Source organism: Pseudorasbora parva, chromosome 22, assembly GCF_024679245.1.
Source record: "Pseudorasbora parva isolate DD20220531a chromosome 22, ASM2467924v1, whole genome shotgun sequence".
Lineage (NCBI taxonomy): Eukaryota > Metazoa > Chordata > Actinopteri > Cypriniformes > Gobionidae > Pseudorasbora > Pseudorasbora parva.
In genome coordinates, this window is record NC_090193.1 from 300,001 (window position 1) to 321,826 (window position 21,826).

At 40.1% G+C, this 21,826-nt stretch overlaps 1 protein-coding gene across 1 annotated transcript; it reads left to right on the forward strand.

Moving 5' to 3' along the window:
- The first annotated feature begins 7,190 nt into the window (after positions 1 to 7,190).
- Positions 7,191 to 15,074, forward strand: si:ch211-159e12.5 (uncharacterized). Its single transcript, XM_067431617.1, has 3 exons — positions 7,191 to 7,238; positions 7,466 to 7,554; positions 11,898 to 15,074. Exons 2-3 carry the CDS (start codon positions 7,475 to 7,477, stop codon positions 14,545 to 14,547), a joined length of 2,730 nt encoding a protein of 909 aa, XP_067287718.1. The 5' UTR covers positions 7,191 to 7,238; positions 7,466 to 7,474; the 3' UTR covers positions 14,548 to 15,074.
- Positions 15,075 to 21,826: the final 6,752 nt, after the last annotated feature.

A 21,826-nucleotide genomic window follows, 5' to 3' on the forward strand; every position in this document is an offset into this window, starting at 1 on the left:
GTCAATGATATGATTATAGATCATAACTTAGATGTGCTGTGTTTGACAGAAACCTGGCTAAAACCTGACGATTACATTACTTTAAATGAGTGCACCCCCCGAGATTATTGTTACAAACATGAGCCACGTCTGAAAGGTAAAGGGGGAGGTGTGGCTGTAATTTATAATAATATTTTCAGTATTACTCAGAAGTCTAGTTTCAAATATAATTCCTTTGAAGTTTTGGTGTTTTATGTAACGCTGTGTAGTGTAAATGATAAATCCCGTCTGACATTTGTGTTGGCTACTGTCTACAGGCCACCAGGGCACAATACAGACTTTATCAAAGAATTTGCTGGTTTTGTATCGGAGTTAGTATTAGCTGTAGATAAAGTACTAATTGTTGGGGATTTTAATATCCACGTAGACAATGAAAAAGATGCATTGGGATTGGCATTTAGAGACATTCTAAACTCTATTGGAGTTAGACAACACGTATCGGGACCCACTCATCGCCTTAATCATACTTTAGATCTAATACTGTCACATGGAATAAATGTTGATACTGTTAAAATTCTGCAGCAGAGCGATGACATCTCAGATCATTACCTAATATCATGTATACTTAATTTACCTAAGGCTGCAAAGCCATCCCATCGCTTCAAATATGGCAGGACGATAACCGCTGCGACTAAAGATTGCTTTGTACATAATCTTCCTCATCAGTTCCATCTCCTCATGAACGATTCAGCATCGATGCGGCAAAGTGCCATAATCGATTATGTCACTGTTTATTTTCTGGCGGACGATAAAGTTCTGAAGTTTCAAATACTTCCGGTTCAGAGAGAATAACAACAACAACAAAGAAGATGGCTGAAGGAGATGACCGCGATAGACGGGTTATTAAAAACGCGCTAACGACCCGAGGTGTGTAGGATTGTACGTATATTTTTTTTGCACAATAATCAATGAATCTATAATGACGAAAAACGCCGCAATTCACCTTTATTCCACAAGGTGGCAATGTCTGATACCCAATGATGAAGTGACGTTTCACTCATAGGGGGCGGCAGTGGCTCAGTGGTTCATGTAGGTTGTCTACAAACCAGAAGGTTGGTGGTTCGATCCCTGGTTCCACTTGACCAAGTGTCGAAGTGTCCATGAGCAAGACACCTAACCCCAGCTGCTCCCGACGAGCTGGATGGCGCCTTGCATGGCTGACATCGCCGTCGGTGTATGAATGGGTGAATGTGAGGCAAAATGTAAAGCGCTTTGGATAAAAGCGCTATATAAATGCAGTCCATCCATTTCCTCAGCATTACAGATAGCCAAGATGAACTTGATGCTGCAACAGAAACTATTGACTCTCTCTTTACTAGCACTTTAGACATAGTTGCTCCCCGGCGCTTAAAGAAGACTAAAGCAAATAATCCAACGCCGTGGTACAACGAGCACACTCGGGCCCTTAAAACAGCAGCCAGAAAAATGGAGCGCAGCTGGAAGAAAACAAAACTGGAGGTTTTTCGCAATTTGTGGAAAGAGAGCATGATGGCATACAGAAAGGCCATAAAAACTAGGGGTGTCAACAATAATCGATTCGGCGATGCATCGCGATGCGGGGCATGAACGATTCAGCATCGATGCGGCAAAGTGCCATAATCGATTATGTCACTGTTTATTTTCTGGCGGACGATAAAGTTCTGAAGTTTCAAATACTTCCGGTTCTGAGAGAATAACAACAGCAACAAAGAAGATGGCTGAAGGAGATGACCGCGATAGACGGGTTATTAAAAACGTGCTAACGACCCGAGGTGTGTAGGATTGTACGTATATTTTTTTTGCACAATAATCAATGAATCTATAATGACGAAAAACGCCGCAATTCACCTTTATTCCACAAGGTGGCAATGTCTGATACCCAATGATGAAGTGACGTTTCACTCATAGTTACCTCTGACAGAAAACGAAACAATAATCTGCAAAACTTGAAATGACTCAGTGATTTACCGCAGAGAGCAAGTACTAAACACAATCATATGTTAGTGTCACTGTCTATTGATGATGGATGTGGTCAAGAAGCTGTCAGTGATCAAAATATTGATTTTGAAGACATTGAAAATGAGTTTTGAGAATATGCTGGAGATCGCGAATATGAGGCACATGCTGAATATACTGGTAAACGAGCTCTGACGAGGTCATATGATGATGGTATTAAACATCTGCTCAAACTGAATCCTTCTAAGCTCCAAAAGGTAACGAAATAGGTTTTAGTTTATTCTTCTGTAGCTGCTACTCTAAAATCAGGAGTTTTATATATTATCACGACAGAGGTCTATCCATGTTAAATATAGATCTGGGTCGCTAACGACCTGAATATGTAAGAATGTTTGGTGAAACAGTCATGCATTTAAGGGCTAATTGCATTTTATTTAATTACATTTTATTTTATTTAATAACTTTTATGTCAAAGATACAGGAGACACATAGCAGCCAATACAATCTGTTGTTTAATATCTGCTTGTATTGCCTCATGACTGATGAAAAATTTGCTTTGTGTGCAGTAGAATTTTGATGCATCACAATGCATCGTAGAATCGAATCGAATCGAATCGTTACCTGGTGAATCGTAATCGAATCGAATCGTGAAGGAAGTGCCAATACACACCCCTAATAAAAACTGCTAGATCTGCTTATTTCTCAACTCTTTTAGAAGAAAACAAACACAACCCTAAGTATTTATTCGATACAGTGGCTAAATTATCAAAAAATAAAGCTTCAACTTCTGATGTTTGTAAACAACACAGCAGTAATGACTTTATGAACTTCTTTACTAGTAAGATTGATAATATTAGGAATAAAATTATAACCATGCAGCCGTCTATTACAGTATTACTTCAGACAGAGCAGTGTCACTGAGGAAAAATTACACACACACACTGCTATAGGAGGAGAAGAATTGGCTAAACTTGTAAATTCATCAAAATCAACAACATGTATGCTTGACCCTATACCGACTAGGCTATTAAAAGAGATACTTCCAGAGGTCATAGATCCTCTGCTTAATATCATTAATTCATCTTTGACATTAGTATATGTACCGAAAACTTTTAAGTTGGCTATAATTAAACCACTTATTAAAAAAACGCAACTTGATCCTAAAGAATTAGTCAATTACAGGCCAATCTCGAATCTACCATTTCTATCAAAAATACTAGAAAAGGCAGCGTCTTCACAATTATGTTCCTTTTTAGAAAGAAATGGTATATGTGAGGATTTCCAGTCAGGATTTAGACCGTATCATAGCACTGAGACTGCTCTCATTAGAGTTACAAATGATTTACTCTTATCATCTGATCGTGGTTGAGTCTCTCTATTAGTGTTACTCGATCTTAGCGCTGCATTCGATACTATCGATCACAATATTCTTCTGAATTGACTCGAGTTATGTTGGCGTTAGTGGAACTGCATTGGCATGGTTTAAATCATACTTATCTGACCGTTATCAGTTTATAGCAGTAAATGAAGAGATGTCACACCGATCACAAGTTCAGTCTGGAGTACCGCAAGGCTCAGTGTTAGGACCGCTGCTCTTCACCCTGTATCTGCTCCACTGGGAGATATCATTAGGAAACATGGCGTTAGTTTTCATTCTTATGCTGACGATACTCAGCTCTATATTTCCTCACGCCCGGATGAAACCTACCAATTCACAAGATTAACGGAATGCAGAGCTGATATAAAACACTGGATGAATAGTAATTTCCTGCAACTTAATTCAGATAAAACTGAATTTTTAATTATTGGACAAAAAAGCTCCACAAGTAGTAACCGAGAATACTGTCTAACACTTGATGACTGCTCTGTCAAGCCCTCGTCGTCAGTGAGGAACCTGGGTGTGCTCTTTGATACCAATCTTTCATTTGAAAGCCACGTTTCTAGCATCTGTAAAACCGCATTCTACCATCTTAAAAATATATCTAAATTACGGCACATGCTTTCAATGCAAAATGCTGAACAGTTAGTCGATGCGTTCATGAGCTCAAGGCTAGATTATTGTAATGCTCTACTGGGTGGTTGCCCTGCTCGCTTAATAAACAAACTCCAGCTGGTCCAAAACGCAGCAGCTCGAGTTCTTACTAGAACCAGGAAGTATGATCATATTAGTCCAGTTCTGTCAACACTGCACTGGCTCCCTATTAAACATCGCATACATTTTAAAATCTTGCTTATTACTTACAAAGCACTAAATAGTTTAGCTCCAGTACTTAAGCGAGCTCTTAACACATTATACTCCATCACGTCTATTGCGGTCTCTAAACTCTGGCCAGTTGATAATACCTAGAATATCTAAATCAACTGCAGGCGGTCGATCCTTTTCCTATTTAGCTCCTAAACTGTGGAATAGTCTTCCTAGCATTGTTGGGGAAGCAGACACACTCTGTCAGTTTAAATCTAGACTAAAAACACATCTCTTTACTATGGCATACACATAGATCATTATTAACTTTCATTATTCAATTCAATTGACTGATTGTTAGGCTGCATTAACTTGGTCAGCCGGAACCGGGAACACTTCCCATAACACCTGATGTACTCGTTACATCATAAAAAGAGTGACATCTACGCTAATGTTAGTCTCTCTGTTTATCCCGAGGTTTATCCCGGATCTGGGCCCTGTCCGGATCGGATGGTAGACCTGCCTGGACATGACCAACGCATCCTGGAGTGTCTGCTGAGCCGTGTCAAATGGTGTCTCCTCTGAATTTGCCTCACTGGCACGACATGCTCAATAAACCCGTTTCTGGCACAATAACTCCGGTCTTTCATGTATTCATACTCTTGTGTAATCGACGCCCCATCCTAAATAAATCCGTCTCTTCCGTGATACCCTGAAAATTTTGAATAATCCGATCAAATATGATTTCTGACCTGTAAGGTTGCCAGAATAATAATCTTACACGGTGTGTTAATAGGCCAGAGGAGAACTGGCACCCCGACTGAGTCTGGTTTCTCCCAAGGTTTATTTTTCTCCATCATGCCCTGATGGAGTTTTGGTTCCTTGCCACTGTCGCCTTTGGCTTGGCTTGCTCAGTTGGGGACACTAAAAATATGATTAAAGTTATTCAACTTCTTATACAAATAAAATGTATGAATTAGGTCTTATTTAATTCTATAAACTATAATCCTGATCTGCCAACATTGTTGCTATATGATAAATTAAAATAAGCTGATAACATCACTGTTTTCTCCAGTACGGCTGTACAGCCAAATCTAATTTTTTCGCAATATTACCCTGTTTGACACTGTGAAGCTGCTTTGACACAATCGTGATTGTAAAAGCGCTATATAAATAAAGTTGATTGATTGATATTTTTGTGAAGTTATTCACTTTTGTTGGGAATGCTCAAAAAAAAATAAAACGATTTCACAGTAGACACATAAAGGTCCTTGAGTGTTTATGTCTTTCCTTAAAGGTCGTTTGAGGTCATCTAGGCCAGGGGTTTTCAAACTGGGGTCCTGCAGAAGCTTCTAAGGGGGCCCCAGCAAATTTCAGAGAAATGAAAGAAAAAAAGAAAAGAAAAAAAGGCAAAATTGGATACAGTCTACAGAGTATTCTGTTTGATTTTTAAATGTTTCTCTCCTTTCTTGCCGTATACATAGGCTACTTTCTAGAATTGTACATGTTTGCTTTGTGTCTTTCTAGTGAGTCCCCTTTGTCTTGCTCACTGGGGTTGTAAGGCAGTATTCTTAACGCAATATGTAAGCTGCTTACATAGATTTATTGTGAAAGATGCTTATACAAATTATTTTTAGTTAAAAATGTTCTTCTTCAGGTTTATATATACAACATTAAGTATAACCAATTTATTAAGTTTTGGAAACATTATTTTTCAATTATAATGTCACACATTTATCTGACAGTTTAAAAGTTTCTTCATAAAATAGATGGACTTTAGGAAGGGGTCCCTCTTAAAAGATTCATCGTATTTGGGGGTCCTTGGGATCATAAAGTTTGAAAACACTGGATCTAGGCTATGGTTTCATCAGTAGCCAGTGACAATGACAAAGGTTTGGTTTGTTTTAAATATCAAATGTGACAGCTTTGCAAATGCACCAGTCCCACAACCTGTTCCACACACTGACCATTTTCAGCAAAAGAAAAACAATATCTTTGCCATTTCGTTCTAAAATAATTAGAAGTCTACATCCAACCTTTCCTCAGCTCTTTGCTGATGTCCAGAGTTTTGTTCAGAGAGGAAAGCCTGTTTATTACGCTAGAGAGTTTCAATGAAAGCCGGCATTACTGCCATTCAGCGGCATCACAACAGAACAAACAGATCCTCATTAATGGGATGCCGCCGTCTGCAAATTCACCAGTCATGACAGAATGAAACTCACTGTAAACAAACAGAACGGAATAAGATCAGACCATTATCCTTGATTGGGATACATATTACAAATGTGACAGAATAAATAAAGTATTTTCTCCACCTGTCACACTGCAAAAAAAAAAAAAAAAGCTTTTCTTACTCAGTATTTTTGTCTTGTTTCTACTCCAAACGTCTAAAAATTCTTAAAACAAGAAGTATTTACTAGACGAGCAAACATTGTCTTGTTTTGGGAACAAACATCTCAATTTTTTTTTGCTTGAAATAAGCTAAATAATCTGCCAATGGGGTAAGCAAAATAATCTTGTTTTCTGTTTGAATTGAGAACATTTTGTTCACCCCATTGGCAGATTATTTTCCTTATTTTGAGCAAAAATTATTTTAATTTTGAGTTATTTGGACTAGAAACAAGACAAACATTTTTTCCGTGAAGTGTTTATAGTGTCCTTTGATATTTGATGTTTGTATGACATCACCATTCTGTCCAGTGCCGGGTCAGTAGATTATCACACAGCCGTCAGTAAGCGTGGCTTTCTTGCAAAAACAACAAAATCCTTTTTTTCTTTTGCTGAGTAACACATTCTAAGTAATCTGCCTTTTCATGTGTATGTGTGACATACATGAGTGTCAAATTAACATCTAACTGACATACTGTGGTGGAGGCTGTTTACATTTGAGCATCATCCTTTACAGGACTTGAGTCCAGAACTTTTAATTAAATAGTTGTTGTAAGCGGTGTAGCAGAGAAGCAAACCGGCTTTAGAAAGCTCTTTCCGAGCCCGATGGGTGGAGCTCTGGCACTGACATTCCTCTCCTGAAAAACACGCTTCAGCTCAAGCGCTGCGCATTCACTGCACTCTTCACTTCACGGTAAATCTAATCTCTGTCTTCAGCTTGCTTGTGATTTTTACCGCAGTGCATTAACAGTTTTTGAGTTTCACCTATTTATTTTTGTGATGTTTCACTTAGAAATTTAGTTAATTTCAAAGAATGGAAGGTCCACAGTATGTCTTAATCAAATAATACATTCTGCTGTCACTGTTACCAAAACAAGTGTTTGTGACAGTCCCTGTATTGTCTGATTACTCCTGTTTAAGGATTAGAAGATGGATCTCCTGCGTAGCAGAGAGAAGGACCCACTGAGTGCCAAATACAGCACTTTTCCAGGATGGCATTCTTCACACATGTAAGTTCAGGGAAATGTGTCAATCTTTGCGGTTGTCATCTTTGTTGGTCTAGGGGTAAGAAAGTTATCTGTGTTCTGAATCTCTAAATATGAATAAAGGTAAATAATTTGATTAACTTCAAAATTACCTTTATCCACTTTGGTGATGATACATAACATACTATAAAACTGTGTTTAAAATTGTATAAAAACCTGCGGCAGAACAAGATTGATTTTAAAAGATGTTGACATGCACACTAGGCAAGGGAATTTTATTTGTATAGCACATTTCATACACAATGACAATGTGCTTTACATGGAAATTAATTAAAATAGTGGTAACATATGCATAAGAAATAAGGATACCATGTGTATAAATAAATAAATAAATAAATAAATAAATAAATAAATAAATAAATAAATAAATAAATAAATAAATAAATAAATATTTCATGTTGAGAAATAGATCCCTATCTGCCTGCTTCTAAATTCGGATACCTGAATTTATATACTATACAATTGTGGTATTTTTGATTACGGTTATATTATTTGATATTGCATTTATTTTTACAATGTATTGCATTTGTGAAAAGAATATCCACTAACAATAAAAAAACCCTGTTAAACATGAAAATCTATTTACAGTATATGAGAATAAAAGATATATATTTAAAATGAAATTTACATTGGAATACTTGCACCTGGCTTTATAAGCGATAACTATAAACAAATATTTACTAATCATTTGAACTTTAATATGTTCCCATAGGTTCACTTATAATGTGATATTTCTCATTTTGTGGGCGCGTCCTTAAAATATTAGCGCATGCTTCCCAAATTGCCAAATTGTTGAATTAATTATTTTGAAAAGTTAATAAAGTTTCAATTATTTAGTTTGTTAACAAAGCACTATTTAAAAGCAGGACTGCCTAAATGAAAGTGTTAATGGTTGAGATTATTAATGTGTAACATTGTGTACAGTTATTTAACACATTTATTCAGTTTGATATTAATCCATCAATCAGTCAATCAGCTTTATTGATATCGCTCTTCTCCAGCGCTGATTGTGTCAGAGCAGCTTCAGTGTTAAACAGGACAATACTGCAGCAGAATTAGATTTGGCTGTACAGTCGTTCTGGAGTAAACAGTGATGTTATCAGCTTATTTTAATTTATCATAGAGAGACAATGTTGGCAGATCAGTATTATAGTTTATAGAATTAAATAAGACCTAATTAATTAATTAATTTTATTTTTATATTTATATTTAGTTGAATAACTTTGATCATAATGTTAGTGTCCCCAACTGAGCAAGCCAAGCCAAAGGCGACCAAAGGAACCGAAACTCCATCAGGGCATGACGGAGAAAAATAAACGTTAGAGAAACCAGACTCAGTTCTCCTCTGGCCTATTAACACACAGGGGAGGATTATTATTCTGGACACCGCACAGCTCAGAAATCATATTAGATAGAAATATTTGAAATTTCTGGGTATCACGCAAGAGACGAGTTCATTGAGGATGGCGCGTCGATTACACAAGAGTATGAATATTTGAAAGGTCGCAGTTATTGTGCCAGAAACGGGTTTATTGAGGATGGCGTGTGGATGAGTCAAATTCAGAGGAGACACCGATTGACACGGTCTCAGCAGACACTCCAGGATGCGTTGGTCATATCCAGACGCAGGTCCACCATCTGATCCGAACACAGCCTGGATCCAGACTGCAGTAAACCTCGGGATAAACAGAGAGACTAAAATTAGCGTAGATGCCGCTCTTCTGATAATGTAACGAGTACATCAGGTGTTATGGGAAGTGTTCCCGGTTCCGGCTGACCTAGTTAATGCAGCCGAACAATCAGTCAATTGATCTGAATAATGAGAGTTAATAATGTTCTGTGTGTATGCCATAGTAAAGAGATGTGTTTTTAGTCTAGATTTAAACTGACAGAGTGTGTCTGCTTCCCGAACAATGCTAGGAAGACTGTTCCAGAGTTTAGCAGCTAAATAGGAAAAGGATCGACCGCCTGCAGTTGATTTAGATATTCTAGGTATGATCAACTGGCCAGAGTTTAGGGACCGCAATAGACGTGATGGAGTATAATGTGTTAAGAGCTCGCTTAAGTACCGGAGCTAAACCATTTAGTGCTTTGTAAATAATAAGTAAGATTTTAAAATGTCTGCGATGTTTAATAGGGAGCCAGTGCAGTGTTGACAGAACTGGACTAATATGATCATACTTCCTGGTTCTAGTAAGAACTCGAGCTGCTGCGGTTTGGACCAGCTGGAGTTTGTTTATTAAGCGAGCAGGGCAACCACCCAGTAGAGCATTACAATAATCTATCTATCTATCTATCTATCTATCTATCTATCTATCTATCTATCTATCTATCTATCTATCTATCTCTATCTATCTATCTATCTATCTATCTATCTATCTATCTATCAGCTGGAGTTTGTTTATTAAGCGAGCAGGGCAACCACCCAGTAGAGCATTACAATAATCTAGCCTTGAGCTCATGAACGCATCGACTAACTGTTCAGCATTTGGCATTGAGAGCATGTGCCGTAATTTAGATATATTTTTAAGATGGTAGAATGCGGTTTAACAGATGCTAGAAACGTGGCTTTCAAATGAAAGATTGGTATGATTTAAACCATGCCAAAGCAGTTCCACTAATGCCAAAATATTTTTTGAGTCTATTCAGAAGAATATTGTGATCGATAGTATCGAATGCAGCGCTAAGATCGAGTAACACTAATAGAGAGATACAACCACGATCAGATGATAAGAGTAAATCATTTGTAACTCTAATGAGAGCAGTCTAAGTACTATGATACGGTCTAAATCCTGACTGGAAATCCTCACATATACCATTTCTTTCTTTCTAAAAAAAAAAAAAGGAGCATAGTTGTGAAGACACTGCCTTTTCTAGTATTTTTGATAGAAATGGTAGATTCAAGAATGACTTGTAATTGACTAATTCTTTAGGATCAAGTTGCGGTTTTTAATAAGTGGTTTAATTATAGCCAACTTAAAAGTTCCCAGTACATATCCTAATTACATTACAGTTGTTCCATTCTATTCTGTGATTTTTAAAGACTGGAATAAAAGCACCAACGTTTGCAACCTTTTTGCTCAATAATGTTAATGTGGTCCCATCATGCCATTTTACAAAGTCTTGATTTTTTTTTTTTTTTTTTTTTTGGGTGTAATAAAATATGCTTTCATGCTTGATTGTTAAAATAAACATTATTTCTCACATATTCCAAATTATTAGGCTCATATCACTAACACACCCTTTAAATAACACAGAAATACTGCACTATTGACTTTAGAGCAGGTATGTGTTGGTCAATTGTCAGTGGTTTTCAGTGCTCCAACAATGCTTCTGATGCATGAACAAATATAATAGAATCACCAATAAATCAAATACTATAAAAAAAAAGTTTTAGGCAAAAATGTATATCATCATTCAGAAAATCAATGCACTATATTTTGGAATAATAAATAAAATAGAATAAGAATAGAAAATAATCGTCCTTCCCATGCAAAAAATACTCAATATGTAGTAGGTGCACTGAGCTGTTTCCAGAAACCTGAGATTTAATAAGCAGAATGTGGAGAGGTTGTGCAAGTAGTCCATCGAAAGTTAAAATGCTTTGACTTCATAAAATATTATACATAATTTACAAAACCAAATATGCCATATTGGACAGAAAAACAGTAATAGAGTAATTGCATTTTTATTTTTCTACTGTTATAAAACCCCAAAGCAGTGCAAAGCCTGATTTTAAAGAGTAAATTCTTTATTTTGCCACAAAATAAAATGAGAGTGAGCTAGACTTGATGGCTAAAACTATTTAAACTTTTCAGTTGCATGCAGAAAATATTAAAGTATGGATTTCCCTAAATCTGTCATAAAATCTTCTCTTTAACCGAGTCTATTTTAACAATAGGCAAGCGTGGTCTTTTAAGCTAAATAACACAAACAATATGCCTTTTTTGACACGTTGTGCACATGTGCAGTCATTAAGAATGGAAAAGGTATGTGAACTCTTGGATTTAATAAATGGTTGACACACTTTAGACAGCCAAAATCTCCAAAGATTTTTCTATATTATTGCAGATTTCCTCTGACCAGGGAAATAAGTTCTGAGCATTTAAAAAAACAAAAGAGAACAGAACACATTGTGTGCATTGTGCTACTTTCTAATTGTATTTTTTAATGTAAACATGCACTAGATGGATGTCTTTAACCATTGTGCTGTGTTTTGTGCATGATGAGCACCATGTTTAGATGCCATATTAAGCTTAAAGCAGATCAAAACTGCAACTGTACATGACTGATGTTTTCCTCTACAGATATCAGCTCAACTCTTCTACAGCGGCTGACCTGCAATACCCGACAAACTACAACAGCTCAACTGCTGAGAGTGACTACACAGGGAAAGTGAGAAAACTGAGATCAAATAAGGGGAGGTATAAAGAAGGAGACATTCATGAACAACTGGAAGAGTGGGAGCGCACATGGCCAATAAACTGCAGAGGAAGAGAAGAGAAAAAGCAGCAAGACTATGCCAGTTTCTATCATCATTCACTTTCCAATAAAACATCTGGTTTTGAGGTTGAGGAGCGGCGATCAGGCATAGAGAAAGTGTTGGGATGCGGAGAGACCAAAGAACAATCCCAACCAACATCACACAACAGGCATCAAGCCGACCTCAGAGAGAGGGAACAGTGGAGGGATTGGAGCACTTCGCTAAATATGGGAAGTATTTTCCCAATAGTGTGGTTTAGAGAGCCTCCATCCTACACAGCTCCACCAGCTTACAGCCACCCGAAGGACTGGGACAAGAAAGCAGGAATACGGAACGCTCCCAAGCAGGAACACACAGAAAGTTTTAAGGAGCAAACCATGGAATGCAGAAAAGAAAACTTTACAGATTCAACAGAAACACGTCGTAACCCAAACAATGGACATTATTTACAAAAACATAACCAGAACACAGAGCGTTATTGTCTGCAAGCCTCAAATACTGTCCTGCAGTACACAGCGATAAACACCAAACCTTCTTCCCATGCACTGCTTCAGCACAGAGATTCTTCAGAAATAACCTATCCGGATGTTTCTCGGACAAGGCAGAACAAACTCTCGTGGAGAAAAGGTGGCGAGACTGTGTTTTGTCTCGTCTCTCGTATGGGAGAGGTGTCAGGCTTGGCCAGTTCTCCAGAGGAGCCACTTAAACCCCATGTGTTACCTCTGATAACTGATCCTAAACCTGATGGCAGGACAAATACACCCTGGAGCAATGATAACAGCAGACAAAATCAGGAGGAATATCCGAGGGATGAAGCGGTGCGGCAGCTCCATGGATCTTTAATGTCTGAAGAGTTTGGGCGTGCATCCCTAGAACATACAGGAGGGGATCAAAGATCCAGTTCTATCCCAGATTTTAGTAATGCGATTAAACCAAAGGAAAATAAACAAGAGTTGCAATGTTACGCCCAAAGAAATGACTCACCGTCACACTGTTTAACCCAGAAGTCATATAGAGATGAGAAACCATTTAAGGAAATCCTGGAGAAATTCCCATTGTGGAAAGAGCCAAAATATCAAAGGCAAAGAAATGAGCAAAGCCAAGGAATCAACTCTGTAGTTACAAACACGAAGGACAGCAGCAGATCAACACAGGACCGACAGAAGAGCCTTGTGGTCATTGATGCAACTCGTGTTGTGGTCAAGGTCGAGCTTGTGCTTCTTCCAGAAAAGGAACATGTCCAGTATGTGAGTTTGACAGAGGACAGTCTGTGGTCAAGAACTAGAGATGAGCTCAAACAGAACAGCAGTGTCGTCGCGAGCCAGGAGACACAGACATACAGCACTGTGGGAGAAGAGAGGATTCTGGGAAGACCTCATGAGTATCCCAGGACAGGACTGCAGACATATTCTCAAGAACACATCAGGTCCAGTGGGACTAACCTAGTGGATCCAATAACAGGGGTGGAGGATTCTCCTTCAGCAGCCGAAACTGTTGAGCAAGGGCTGGTGGGACAACCCTGGAGTGGGACAACCCTGGACAATAATGAAGGAAGAATGAAGGAAGAACCTGAAGCTGCACTCGAAGGGTTTCAAACAAATGCAAAGTCCACACCTGAAGATTCTGAACAAACTGAAAAGACCACAGTACAAACGAAGGAAGCCACAAATCAAGAACAGGAACCAACACTGGATGACCGTGTAGTTAAGCACAGAATAAAGAAAGACAACGAGAACCATCAAAAAGATACTTTACCAGAGGACAGTTCAGCAGAAGAAAACCTCTCTGATGAGAAAGAGGACATGGAAGAACTGGTTTCGGATGGGAAAGATGACAGGGAAGAACTGGTTTCAGTTGGGAAAGATGACAGGGAAGAACTGGTTTCAGATGGGAAAGATGACAGGGAAGAACTGGTTTCGGATGGGAAAGATGACAGGGAACAACTGGTTTCGGATGGGAAAGATGACAGGGAAGAACTGGTTTCGGATGGGAAAGATGACAGGGAAGAACTGGTTTCAGTTGGGAAAGATGACAGGGAAGAACTGGTTTTGGATTGCTCTATACTTCTCCCAAAATCAAGAGCAAGAGAAATTCAACACAAAGTTGTTTTATCCCCCATTGAGGGTTTCAGTACCCTCAGAAGATCAAGCTCTTCGCCTCATTTGTTATTCAGCTCTTCTTCCAGGACCTGGGATGGATCTCACACAGAGAATGAAGCATCTTCTACAAACACAAACGGACCCCAGTCCTCCTCGCTTCCCTTTCTTTATTCCTCTGCTTCTGAAGATCCATGTAGGAGCATTGCTGAAGTCTTGCTCTGCACTCCATCTCTCCCTGAACTCAAAGCAGAAGAGCCCCATGCCATCTCTCTGTGGGACGCAGTGAGCCGGATCCGCAGACACACCGCTCCGGACTCTGAGACCGAGGAAGAGGAAGACTTGCTTCATCACAGACTGAGCAAAGAACATGAGTGAACTGCCACAATGACCAGAGAAAGATCCACTAAACACTCACAGAAGATCCACAACAAGGGCACAATATACCAGGGGTATCTCTAGCGCTAACAGCAGTCATCCCAGAAACACTGTACTACAGTTTTATTCGATCCCGAAGGAGTTATATCAGCTGATTAATGGATGGCTTCAACCTGAAGGGACCACTGGCAGCCCACAGCAATGCACAGCATTAATAACTACACATAACATTATACTGAGGACACTAGGGTAATAAAACGTTGTGAATTCTCTGGGTTTGGTTTTGTTTTGCGCTGTTGTGTGAAGAGTGCATCGGCTGAACATACACATTCTGCACATAACTTAGTTCAAGCTTGACTCATGCAGATATAAGTCGTAATATTAAGTTATGTTGTATAAATATCTGATTAAGCTCATATAGATGTGTTTTGTTGAGGTAAATAACCTGCAAGGCTTGTATCTGATTATCTTTAGCTTCAGTGGAGCATGCGTGTTCACAACAGCAACGCAAAACATTAATAACTATGATTGGGGCTGTCATATTCATGTTATTATAATTGTATACACTGTTATAATAAAATCTTGTGAAATATTTGGGCTCAGTTGTTATTAGGGGAAGAACGCATCCACAACAAGCTCTTCAGTTTACAAGTGTTAGCCTAAAGCTCTTCAGCACAGCTCGTGCATCTTCAACCAGTCATATTAAAGGTGCCCTAGAATAAAAAATGTTAACCTTGCATAGTTGAATAACTAGAGTTCAGTACATGGACATCACATACAGTGGAGTCTCTAACACCATTGCTTCCTCCTTCATATGTAAATCTCGTTTGTGAAAAACACCAAAAAAAACAGGTGAATCTCAAAATAAATAAGACCTAATTAATTAATTTCATTTGGATGTTTAGTTGATAACTAAGATCCTAATTTTAGTGTCCCACACTGAGCATGCCAAGCCAAAGGCGACAGCGGCACGAACAATGAGTGTGACTCAACAGTCGGGATCATTAATATGCGCGCTAGAGGTCTTCACGGGTCCAAAAATTCGTACCCGAACCCGAAGAGACCCGCGATGTTCTACACAGAACCGAACCCGGACCCGTCTATTATTTCAAAAACTGGACCTAGACCCGGACCCTTGAAGATCCGAGAAATGCCAAAAATATAGTACCCGGAACCAACATGGACACGTCTATTATTTGATAACTGGAACCGAACCCGGCGGGAAGACACAGACCCGACTGGACACCATTGTCTCATATTACACAATAAACTGCTGTTAACAAGTTAATAAACAAGCTGCGAAAAATAACTGTCTCAGTCAGCCTACCTAGCGATATATAGCCGTTGCCTCCCTTCCTTGTACCTGATTGTGATGTACTACAATATTCCTCTGTACTTGTTCCAAGCATGCTTAATTCACTCATCATTTCAGCTGTAAAAGTCCACTTTATTTCACAGTGACAGATTTATGAGTTAACAGATTTATGAGAGAGAGAGAGAGAGAGAGAGAGAGAGAGAGAGAGAGAGAGAGAGAGCTTGTGTTTTTGTTGTTGTGGTGTATTTCTAAACCTCATTTCCCGGCTCACACTTTTCTTATCCTAATTTAGCAAGTTACACAAAACACACAAGCCGTGCTGACTCTCACGGCCAGGTGTTCTCTGAGTCCGATTGACGTATTACATAGGCTACAACGTTAACAGACCCGGGAGCCGAAGTAATAAATTGGGACCCGGCTGACCATTTAAAATATAGACCCGAACCCGTACGGGTCCCAGGTCGGATCCCGGGTCCACGGGTCTCGGGTGCCCCGTGAAGACCTCTAATGCACGCCCCCAACATTTGCATACGCCAGCACATAACTGCAGAGCCGAATCATCGGGAGATCTGCAGGTATTGTGAGGAAACATGCGAGGATAATGGCAGATAATGGAAATAAATGTTATGTTCCAGGTAGGGATGCACCGATCCGATACTCAGGATCTGTATCGGCTCTGATCCGCCATTATTTATTCCCCAGTGCTGTACAAAAGGAACAAAAACATTATACGGCATCATCAATGATTCGTGCGCTATATTATTAGTGTTCTGAAGCCATTCCATAGTTTAATGTGAGGGACAGATGAATATTTAAGCCATTAAACTCAAGTTCACGTCAATGCATGCTCCCTCTGCGGCTCAGTCTCTCTTCATTCAGCTTTAAAGTGTGTGTCGCGTTCGGTTACCAAAGTCAAAACGATGAAACTCTCCAAGATGATTTATTGTTTCTGTTATTATGCTTGATCTGTAGATAACACTCTATGGGTTTTAAAAAAATGACTTTATCTTGCTGGCGTTTATTGCTGTAAATCATGTTACTTTCTACCGAGTGTCAGTTAGATCACAACACTGGACTAGAGATTGTATTGTTCTTCACACACCGTAACTGAAATGTTAATCTGTTAAAATAAACGGCTTATAAGAATACTGCATAGATACACTATGCGTCTATAGATCTTGTTTTGAACTGTAACTCCGTGTTGCTTCAAGCTCATCATCCTGCACACGCGATGCTCATACGCTCTTTGAGTCGCTCTATATTATAATACTTTTGCGCTATGAAAGCCTTATTAATAGCCTTTCTTGTTCTGCCCTATGTTGCTGTCTCATTAAAAATATGCACTATACATTTAAAATAAATGTAATTTCTTAGTATCCTGTAAACACAAAATGTTATATACACACACTTTTCAATTGTAAAAAAAGGAAAAAATAATAACAATAATCACATTTTAAATCGCAATTTTAACCAGATTAATCGCAATTATATATTTTCCCCAAATCGTGCAGCCCTAGATAGACTTATAATGTAGCCTATATTTCATCAACAACACAACTCAGCAGCTAACTATGTTAGTTTAGATGCTTATAGCTCACTCAATCCTTCTAGATAACGTCACCTTCTCCACCACTTAAGTATATATATATATATATATATATATATATATATATATATATATATATATTTTTTTTTTTTTTTTTTTTTTTTGTCAACACAGTTCTGGGATTTATCAATAAAATAGCTCAGAAACTGAAAAGTTCTAGCATATATTTCTTGATAACTAAAACTCACAGCTTGACTATTAGTAGAGAGACGCTGCTAGGTAGAATTAATCCACACACAATCAGTCACTAATGCATTCATGTCTTTATTGTGCTACTTATCTGTATGTTATTCAGAACGAGCAGAAATCTGTGAGAAATATAACGACCATAAGACAAAAGAACTGATACAAAAGCTGTTATGTAGGACCAATAACCTTGTGGGCAGTGCTCATATGCCATAGCTGTGCTGAAGAAGACCTGCGTTCGCGTCTCAGCTCGAGGCTTATTTGTATATTAATGACGTCATCAGCAACTAGTCGACGTTGACTCGACTTTCATCACATAAATGTTGACTTTAAAAAAATGGAAGTCGTTCAACCCTTAATATATATATATATATATATATATATATATATATATATATATATATATATATATATATATATATATATATATATATATACATATGAGTCATTTGACAAGGCATCTAGTCAATTTGTTAAAAAAAAAAAAAAACCTTTACTCTACTGTACAAACAACATATTTGTGTGCCAATGTTACCCAGTTCACTGTTTACAGTTTGTGACTTAAAGTGAAAAAGCTACCCTTGTGATAAAAATGATAACAACACAGTTGTGACTGTTGACGATATGAGTTAGCGTGTAAAGTTAATGTTATATGCTAGTTCACATGTAAACTGAAGTTATAATGACGTTTTTACAGGTCTTACTGAAAATGAAAACTAAACTTACCAATCAAAAGTGTCTATTTACAATCTCAAAACAATTGGTTGTTCATCAAAATCTTTATCTTCGTCAGAAACAGGATCAAACATAAGGTTGGCTGCATAAATCTCTCCATGATGGACAGTATACGGTACACGTGCTTCTGTCATTGAAATGAGCCGTGCAGTGAAACAGCCAATCAGAGCAGAGTTCTACATTAATATTCATGACCCTTCAAAATAAGGCAAAAACAGAGCATTACATCCTAGGGACAATTTATAGAGTTGTAAATGGACCTGTAAAACTGTATCTGGACAATTTTTGACCTTAAATAAGCCACTACCCTAAAGATATTTACTATTTCTGTAATGTTAAAAAATATTTTGCACATTGATATTTAAAGTCTTACAGTACTATAGTTCAGATTGGGATATGTACGATTTAAAAAAAAAATGTTTTAACGCTGAATATGTTCACCCAGGATTCTTTGATGAATAGAAGGTTCAAAAGAACAGCATTTATCTGAAATAGAAAGCTTTCAAAGAATCCTTTTTTTAATGTTTTATTGTTTAAAAACGTCTCACGTAACCTATGTTCTCTGAATAGGGAACGAGACGCTGCGTAATGACGCATATGGGGTACACCCCTGGGCGTGCCCACGATTGTCTGAAGCCCTTATAGAATCACACCAATTCATTGGCTGATGGCGCAGCGCCACCCCTCTAGCTCATCACCTTTGAGCTATACTGGCGCGTGCGCCATCTTCTCCCCAGATTTCTCTGCCGAGCAAAACGGTTTGTCGTTTCCAACTCCAACCACCCGAACGATCAACATATATCTTCAATGCCCTAACCGGGCAAAGCAAATGCAACCTCTTGTCCTCTGGGAACGCAAAAGGCGGAGGGTGAAAAGAATGGAGGATGGTGACCTGCGAGCGGAAGGATGTAGACAAAACCTTGGGCACATACCCCGACCTGGGTCTAAGAGAGACCTTAACCAGGCCAGGAGCAAAATCCAAGCAAGCCTCGCTAACAGAGAGGGTTTGCAAGTCCCCCACTCGCTTCAAAGAAGTTAGAGCCAAAAGAAGAGCCACCTTAAGAGTAAGAACCCGCTCAGGAGCAGACTCCAACGGCTCAAAGGGAGCACTGGTCAAACCCTCCAGGACAATATATAAGTCCCACGAGGGTACACAAGGGGAGCGAACTGGGCTCAGGCGCTTAACCCCTCTCATAAAGGATGAGACCAAAGAATACTTTCCCAGAGGAGTCTCATCCAGCTCCCTATGAGCAGCGATAGCCGCTACATACACTCTGAGTGTAGTAGCCGCCACCCCGGCTGAAAACTTCTCCTGCAGAAACTCCAGAACTGAACCAACAGGGTAGTTAACTAGACTTCTATCATGGGCCGAACACCATGCCCGAAAAACCCTCCACTTGGAAGAGTAAAGCTTCCTTGTAGAGGGGGCTCTGGCATTAGCAATGGTCTCCTGCACATCTGCTGGAAGACCGGCACTTAAGCTAGATGGCCCCTGATGGGCCATACCAAGTTTCCAGATCTCAGGACGAGGATGCCATATCCTGCCCTGGAGCTGTAACAGCAGGTCCCTCCTGACTGGAATCTCCCAGGGGGAGGAGTCCAGGAGGAGAACCAGCTCTGAGAACCATGTCTGGGATCGCCAGAATGGTGCCAACAGCAGAAGACTGGTCTCGCTCTCTCTCACTCTGCGCTAAACCGCAAGAATCAACTTGATGGGCGGGAATGCATAGAGCCTTAGCCTCGGCCAGGGATGAGCGAACGCATCCACTCCCAGCGGTGCAGGAGGACTTAGAGAGAACCAAAGCGGGCATTGGGACGACTCCTTCGTAGCGAAGAGGTCCACCTCTGCTCTGAAATCCGGGCAGGAGCCAGAAGGGCCTGCAATGACATGGAATCCAGACAGACCCCCAAAAAGGTGGTCTGTTGGTTTAGTAAGAACATACTTTTGGCGGTGTTCACTCTTAGGCCAAGGGAACCGACGTGGCGAAGCACAGAGTCCTTGTGAGCAATCGCCATCTCTCTGGACTGGGCTAACAAGAGCCAATCGTCCAGGTAATTGAGTATGCGGATGCCCTGGAGCCTCAGCGGGGCCAGTGCAGCATCCACACACTTCGTGAACGTCCTTGGCGCCAGAGCAAAGCCGAAGGCGAGCACCCTGTACTGGAAAACCTTCCCTCTGAAGGCAAACCTGAGGAACTTCCTATGCCGCTGAGTGACCTGAATATGAAAATATGCATCCTTCAGGTCTGTCAACACAAACCAGTCCCCTGCATGAATCTGGGCTATGATAGACTTCAGCGTCAACATCTTGAACCTCCTTCTGAGGAGGGAAAAATTCAGATTTCGGAGGTCTAATATGCGGGTCTTTAGGTCTTTAGGGTGCTTTACTCATCCGCTACTCATCCAGCCATCGAGTGCCCCACTGCACGCGCAGTGTTTAGTAGTCCATAAAGCCAAATCGGTGGCCATGCGGAGCTCCTTAACAGCCTCTGGCGTGACCCCGCCCCCTTCATCCAACTCCTTAAGAACATCTGCTTGGTAGGCTTGGAGAATGGCCATCGTATGGAGGGCCAAGCCAGCCTGACCGGACGCTACATAGGATTTACCGATTAGAGCGGAAGTGGTCCTACACGGCTTGGAAGGGAGGAGGGGGCGGGACTTCCAAGTGTATGCTGACGAAGGAGAAAGGTGAGAGGCTAAAGTGTCCTCGACCGCCGGAATGGCGGAATAACCGCACTCCACAGAACCAACGAGGATGGTGAGTCAGCGGCTGCCGCGTTAGTTAGGCAGGAGGAGAAAGACTGTTTCCAGGATCTGGAGACCTCATTGTGCAGATCACTGAAAAACGGCAGTTTCCTTCTCACCGTACGATTAGTACCAGCACCACTTAAAAATCTCTCGTCAAGCTTAGAAGATTGTGATTCATGGGACTCTTCAGGCCAATCGATCGCAAGCTTCTCAGTCGCGCGCGAAAGCACATCGACAAGCTCGGAGTAGGCCGCACTTCCTGGCCGCTAGGCGGGAGAGCGTCGTCAAGCGGAACAGGCCTGAAATCCTCAGAGTCGGATATTGTAATGAGCAGAATATAATCCAGGCCGAAAGAAACGGTTTCACGTGCTGCCGGGCTGGGCATCATGTAATCGTGCGCGTAAACATGCGGAGCCTGGCCGCGCGCACGCTCGGGGGAGGGAGTGCGAGAAGGGAAATCGGCCCGCTCGCACTCGATATCCTCTGAACCACAGGCCGCGGATCTGAGAGAGGCCTGGGCCATCTCGGCTGCGCAGCGGGGAAAAACGGAGGATTCCTTCTCAAAAAGAGAGAGCCTCGAACGGAGGGTTTTAAGAAGGAGATTATCGCAATATTTGCAATTCGATGTGCTCTAAACTGCCTCGCGCGCGTGGGCAAAGCCCATGCATTTAACACTTACCGTGTGGGTC

What these genes read in the sequence shown, in the direction of transcription:
- si:ch211-159e12.5 (XM_067431617.1), top strand. Translation starts at nt 7,475, where the DNA reads ATGGATCTCCTGCGTAGCAGAGAGAAGGACCCACTGAGTGCCAAATAC. An exon ending in GGATGGCATTCTTCACACAT is followed by an intron (nt 7,555 to 11,897) that starts GTAAGTTCAGGG and finishes TTTCCTCTACAG; the next exon opens with ATATCAGCTCAACTCTTCTA.